The 6,204-nt window shown below is 50.3% G+C and overlaps 1 protein-coding gene across 1 annotated transcript in view; it reads left to right on the forward strand.

Moving 5' to 3' along the window:
• The window catches only part of GMCL1 (germ cell-less 1, spermatogenesis associated), a 22,239-nt gene that overhangs the window by 1,006 nt on the left and 15,029 nt on the right, over positions 1-6,204 (forward strand). Inside the window, exons 2-8 of the mRNA XM_029963983.1 lie at positions 1,524-1,620; positions 1,955-2,052; positions 2,536-2,648; positions 5,127-5,192; positions 5,359-5,443; positions 5,631-5,721; positions 5,905-6,045. Coding sequence (XP_029819843.1) covers positions 1,542-1,620; positions 1,955-2,052; positions 2,536-2,648; positions 5,127-5,192; positions 5,359-5,443; positions 5,631-5,721; positions 5,905-6,045 — 673 coding nt within the window. The 5' untranslated portion in view covers positions 1,524-1,541. The remainder of the gene's footprint in view (positions 1-1,523; positions 1,621-1,954; positions 2,053-2,535; positions 2,649-5,126; positions 5,193-5,358; positions 5,444-5,630; positions 5,722-5,904; positions 6,046-6,204) is intronic.

Below are 6,204 nucleotides of genomic sequence, written 5' to 3' on the forward strand. Positions count from 1 at the left end.
GGTTGGCTTTGCTGTGTCCTCTGTGTCACAGCTCCTGTGTCACAGGCTGTGGCAGGAGCAGAGCTGGCAGGCACAGCTCCCTCTGCCCCGTGGATGGGCACAGCACTGGTGTGGCTCAGGCTGCTGGTGCTGCTGGTGTGTTCTGTCACTGTGACTGTGGGTGCTGTCTGTCAGGTTTGCTCCTGAAACCTTTGCCTGGGTTGGTGACTGAAGTTGAGTGTTAAATCCTCCTGTGGATGCAGCTGTATGGCAGGGTTTGAAAACTGTGACTTTGCTCTGCAGAGGCCTCGCTGCAGGAGTGATGTTTTTTGGGAGAGGAGCCTCAGGGGAGTTCAGTGTTCTCATCAGGCAGGTCCTGTTTCAGGTCACGCTCCAGCATTGGAATTATGTTACTGTGGGTAAAATAGTTTTGGAGGTTAGAAATAACTGCATGTAAACGACTCTTTTAATGCCATTGTGACTCTGAACTGCTGAGCAGCCTTTCTGAGCCTGTTTCAGCTCCCCTGGTCCCTCAGTCACTGCCTTGAGCCGAATAAAGGACAGTCAGGTGCTGCTCTGACTGTTCACAGCAGCTCTGAGAAATGGGGGATTTCTGTTCTCTGATGCTGTTACTAAAATTATGAATTCTTATGCAAATGGGGAGTGATCTCCATGGCAAAGCTGAGGCAGCCTTGTGAGGAGGGTGTGGTTAGTGAGGTCCTGGGTTTGAGAGGAGTGTGTTGTGTGCCATGGTTAGGGATACACTGAGGGTACAGAAATACTGACCTCATCAAAATAAATCAAAACTGGGGCTTGTGTTATTTGCTGCCTTGGGCTGAAATGCTGAGTGAAGAGGTCAGGGAATGTGGTACAAATAGACTTTATTTTTTTGATCTCTCAGGTAAACTTCATTGATAGCATCTCATAATGGGCACATCTGCTGCTGGGAAGGAAAATCAGGAACCCTAGTAGAGCATTATCTTTCCCTTCATTTGGATGGAAACCTCTCAAATTCTAGTTTTATGTGCCTTACACTTAATAATAAAAGGTATATTGCTGTAAATGGTGTATGTGTCTGTGTCCTTGGTATGAGACTACAGCCTTGTACAGTAATTTGTATGTCTTGCATGCCTCTCTTTTATTTTTCCCCAGTCCCCAAACTGGCATTCCCTGATGCCTGCAGGATTTGTTGTCTGCTGGTAACATCAAGGACTTAGTTCTTGGACTAATTCTGCCCCCACTGGTGGTGTGGTTTGTAGGAAAAGAGCTTCTGTGGCTTTTCTGGCCTCTTAAAGCTCTTTTCTTCGGTCACACACATGTAGCCCAAATTTCCTGTAGGCGTTTTCAGTGTCAGAAACAGCAAATACAGTTGGCCCCTTTTGAATCTGTCAGAATGTTTAAGCTTGTGAAAGTTCCCTTAACACAGTTTGTTCTGCATAAAGGTAAATATTAACCATGTTTTGTTCCATGTGCTGCTTTTGGCACTTCTATTTGGGATGAAATCTCTTAGTCGAGTTCTTTTTCTCTCCTCTTCCCTCCTACAGTCAGGCTACTTTTCCAGTATGTTCAGTGGCTCTTGGAAAGAATCCAGCATGAACGTCATAGAGTTGGAGATTCCTGACCAAAATATTGATGTAGAAGGTAAGGGGGAACCTCTTATTTTAACAAAGCCCTGAGGGCAGGGGTTAAGTTAAACCTCGTGATCCTCAGAGGTGGCACTTGTATTTCTCTGTATTACAGCTCTCAGGGTGTGCTGCAGGGTTTGTTTAGCTGGTGGGAGCTCAGTGCTGGGCTGGGCACTGCCCCAGCTCGTGTGTTCTGTTGGGGGCTCTGGGCTGGTCAGCACTGGCTGTTTGTCCAGAGCAGCCGAGATCACAGAGAAGGTGTGCAGGGAGGAGGTTTGGTTATAGTGCAGGACTCCTCTGATGCCCCGTGCTCACTGCTCTGTCTCTGTTTGGCTCCTGTTCCTGTGCAGCCCTGCAGGTGGCCTTTGGCTCCCTGTACAGAGACGACGTGCTGATCAACCCCAGCCGCGTGGTGGCCCTGCTGGCAGCAGCCTGCATGCTGCAGCTGGTAAGTCAGGAGTGCCAGCATCTCTGTCTCTGCCTGAAGAGAGGCACAACAGTTCATAAAATCCTCGCCAGCATGTCCTGTTTCACCCAGAGAAATGAATCAGCTTTTCAGGCTTAGTGGGGAAAAAACCTAAACACAGCGCAGAGGGTTTGTTGGAAGGTGCTGTGGCTAAGATTCAGCTGTAAGATTAAGTGCTGCTTTGAGTCATATCTAAAAGTAGATTAAAATAGGTTTTGCGGCTCGTTTGCTCTACCCTGAAGACATTCATCACGCTTCTCTTTCGTGGGAAATATTCTTCAGGCAAGTCTGTGTTTCTGGGAGCAATGGTTGAAATGTTTTGGGCAGCGTAGCACAGGTCACTGCAGCCTGGGGGACTCTGGGGGTGGCTCAGGCAGGAAAATCCACATGAACTGCACAGTGCCTGACATTTCCTGTTGGGAAATAAACACTTGGAATGCCTGTGGGTTTTTTGCCTCCCTGCAGGATGGCTTAATCCAGCAGTGTGGTGAAACAATGAAGGAAACCATCACCTCCCAGACCGTGTGTGGGTACTACAACTCTGCAGGGACATATGGGCTGGACTCCGTGAAGAAAAAGTAAGAATTCCTGTCTCTGAACTGCTTTGGACATGGCTAATGATCAGTGAGTTTACACACACTACAATAATGCCCAGGTTAATTGTTTTATTAGAATAGAATCATAGAATCATGAAGGTTGGAAGGGACCTTTAAGATCATCCAGTCCAGCTGTCCAACCAGCACTGCCACTTTAACCCCTAAAACCTTATCACCCAGTGCCAGATCCATACACCTCTTAATTCCAGGGATGGTGACTCCACCACCTGCCTGGGCAGCACATTCCAGTGCCTGACCACCCAAACAGTGGAAAAATCTGATCTGAATCTCTTCTGTCTCAGCTTGAGGCCATTTCCTCTGGCCCTCTCACTGCAGGCACAGCAGAGAAGAGCAGTCCCCACCTCTCTACAACCTCCTGTCAGGGAGTTGTGAGCGATGAGGTTACCCCAAGTCTCCTCTTCCTGAGACTAAGCAAGCCCAGCTCCCTCAGCTGCTCCCCAGCAGATGTTTCCTGGATCCCTCAGAGCCCTGGTGCCCGTTGCTGCCCGTGCTGCAGCACCTCAGTGTTCCTTTGGAAGTGGGGCCAGACCTGCAGGCAGCACTCAAGGTGTGGCCTCCCCCATACTGGGCACAGGGGACAATCACTGCCCTGCTCCTGCTCCACACTGTTCCTGATACAGGCCAGGATCCATTGGCCTTCTTGGCCACTTGGCCTCACTGTTGGCTCATACTGAGCTGGCTGTCAAGCAGCACCCCCAAGTCCCTTCCTGCTGAGCAGCTCTTGAGCCACTCCTCCCCCAGCCTGGAGCTGCAGGGGTTGCTGTGACCCAAGTGCAGGACACTTGGCCTTGTTGAACCTCATACCATTGTTGTCCTCGGCCCACTGATGGGGTCTGCCCAGGCCTGTCTGCAGAGCCCTCCTGCCCTCCAGCAGATCCACGCTGCCACCCACCCTGATGTTGTCTGCAGATGTCCTGAGAGCACAGGTGACCCCCTCATCCAGATCCATAAAGGTGGGAAACAGGACTGGCCCCCAGCCAGCCCTGGGGACACTGCTGCTGCTGGGCCCCATCTGGATTTATGTCCCTTCCCCACAGCTCTCTGGGCCTGGCCATCAGCCGGTTTGTTGCCCATCCAAGAGTCCACCCATCCCAGCCATGAGCAGCCGGTTTGTCCGGGAGATGCTGTGGGAGATGGTGTCAGACACTTCACTGAAGTCTGGACAGACACATCCACAGCCTTCCCCTCATCTGCTGGGCGGGTCACTTTGTCAGAGAAGGAGATCAGGTTGGTCAGGCAGGACCTGCCTTTCATGAATCCACGTTGGCTGGGCCAGGCTGTCCTGCCTGTGCCGTGTGAGGGCACTCTGGATCCCATCCACAACCTTGCCTGGAACCAAGGTCAGGCTGACAGGCCTGGAGTTCCCTGCATCGTTCCCCTGACCCTTCTCGTAGATGGGTGTTACATTTGCTGCTTTCCAGTCAGCTGGAACTTCTCCAGTTCACCGGGACTGCTGGTAGATGGTTGAGAGTGGTATGGCAAGTTCTTCTGCCAGTCCCCTCAATGCTCTGGGGTGCATCCCATCAGGGCCCATGGACTGATCACTGCCCATCTCCTCCTGGATTACAGGGCCTTCACTCAGCTCCCCATCCCTCACTTCCAGCTCTGGAGGCTGAATATCCTCAGGACAACTGATCTTGATATTAAACACCAAGGCAAAGAAGACATTGAGTACCTCAGCCTATTCCTTGTCCCCTGTCACTGCATCACCCTCTGCACTGAACAAATGATGGAGACACTCCTTGACCTTCCTTTTGCAGTGTATTTGTAGAAACTTTTGTGCTGTCTTTAACTGTAGTGACTAAATCAAGTTCTTGTTGGGCTTTGGCCCTCCTAATCCTTTCACAACTGCCTAATTTTGGCTTTGCTCATCCTATTGTTGAGGTTCTGCTGTCATCAACTCCCTTAAAATCCGTGCAGATTGTGGCAGGTTGATTGGCCTGTGCTGTGACTGAGGGAATTACAGTAGTAAGGACAGTATGTTTGGTCTTGAGTGTGACAGTGAAGTAACACATGATCACAGACTGTTTCATCAAAAAATGGCTTTAATATGCAGAGTTCAAGCTGAACTTGAAATGAGGAGGGCTAATGCCACATTTGGGAGCAGAATGCTGAGAGCTCTCACCAGCTTCCTAGTGCTGGGACTCAGTGTGTTCTCAGAGCTCTGCATGGCATTGACAGTCCTTGGAATTCTGCTTGTGTTGTGCCCTTGGAGAAACTCAATGCACCTTTAATAAGAGCTTCAGAAAATTTCCTGGCAAACTCCCAGTGTTTGAAAGAACTCTTTTTTATGTTTTTATGCATTTCTGGCTTGGGTTAAGGCAGCATTTCCCTGTCCTGTGGGGCAACATCAGGCTTTGTGAGCCTGAGCACCTGTTGCAGGAGTGTTGACATAGAGGAAAAACAAGCAAAGGTCTTAATTCCTTGCTTTCCATACAGGTGCCTTGAGTGGCTCTTGAACAACCTGATGACCCACCAGAGCATTGGACTCTTCAAAGAACTCAGGTACTGGGGCTGCACTTCCCCCACAGGGATGAAGGACAATCCCTGCCCAAGTCTAGAGCTCACTGCAAATCGTTTTCTGGGCTGTTGCTGGTTGGTTGTTCCCTGTCTGCCCTTCTTCCTTTTCTCTCTTCTGTCTCACTGACCTGTTATGGTTGATTTTTTTCAGCATAAACCTTATGAAGCAGCTGATCAGTTCCTCCAACCTGTTTGTGCTGCAGGTGGAAATGGACGTGTACACTGCTCTCAAAAAGGTACTTCCCAAGGGGCTGCTGGGGCTTGAGGCAGTGGAACCTTTGTGGGATTGAGTGAAAGTATTTAACAGAGTATCAGAACCTCTACAGGAATGAATGCACTATGGAAATATCTCTTATTGATGCATGGATCACTTATTTAAAACCTTCTTCTACTGACTCAGTAGAATTTATTTGTTTTTCCCAGTGGATGTTCCTTCAGCTCGTGCCTTCTTGGAATGGGTCCTTCAAGCAGGTGTTGACTGAAGCTGATGCCTGGTTCGCCGAGCGCAGGAGAGGTAGGAGGAGTTGCCTGGCCTTGGTTTGGGGTTTGAATGCAAGTAATTTCTTAATTTTAGTGGCAGTGGTGACTCACCTGCCCATAATATCAATCTCTGATCAACAAGTAAAAACTCAAATATAGATAGGGGCTGGCAAATATCGGGGAGAACAAGTTGTGATGCAGGTGCTCTGTGTTGCAGAGTTTGGGGGTGATGTTGCTTTCCTGGAATCAGCCCAGGGAAGTGCATTCCTGCCCGTGTTCTCCCACCTGAGGCTGCAGTACATCATCAGTGACCTGGCCTCGGCCAGGATCGTGGAGAGAGATGCCCTGCTGCCCTCAGGTGAGTGAGTGCTGGGCACAGCCTGAGGCCTCTCCTCGGCTCCTGGGGTGGGCTTGGGGCACCTCACCCCCAGAAGGACATGGAGGGGCTGGAGGTGTGCAGGGAAGGGAGCGGAGCTGGGAAGGGGCTGGAGCAGCAGGAGCAGCTGAGGGAGCTGGG

This window comes from Manacus vitellinus, unplaced genomic scaffold, assembly GCF_001715985.3.
Source record: "Manacus vitellinus isolate BGI_N305 unplaced genomic scaffold, ASM171598v3 scaffold_105_pilon, whole genome shotgun sequence".
Lineage (NCBI taxonomy): Eukaryota > Metazoa > Chordata > Aves > Passeriformes > Pipridae > Manacus > Manacus vitellinus.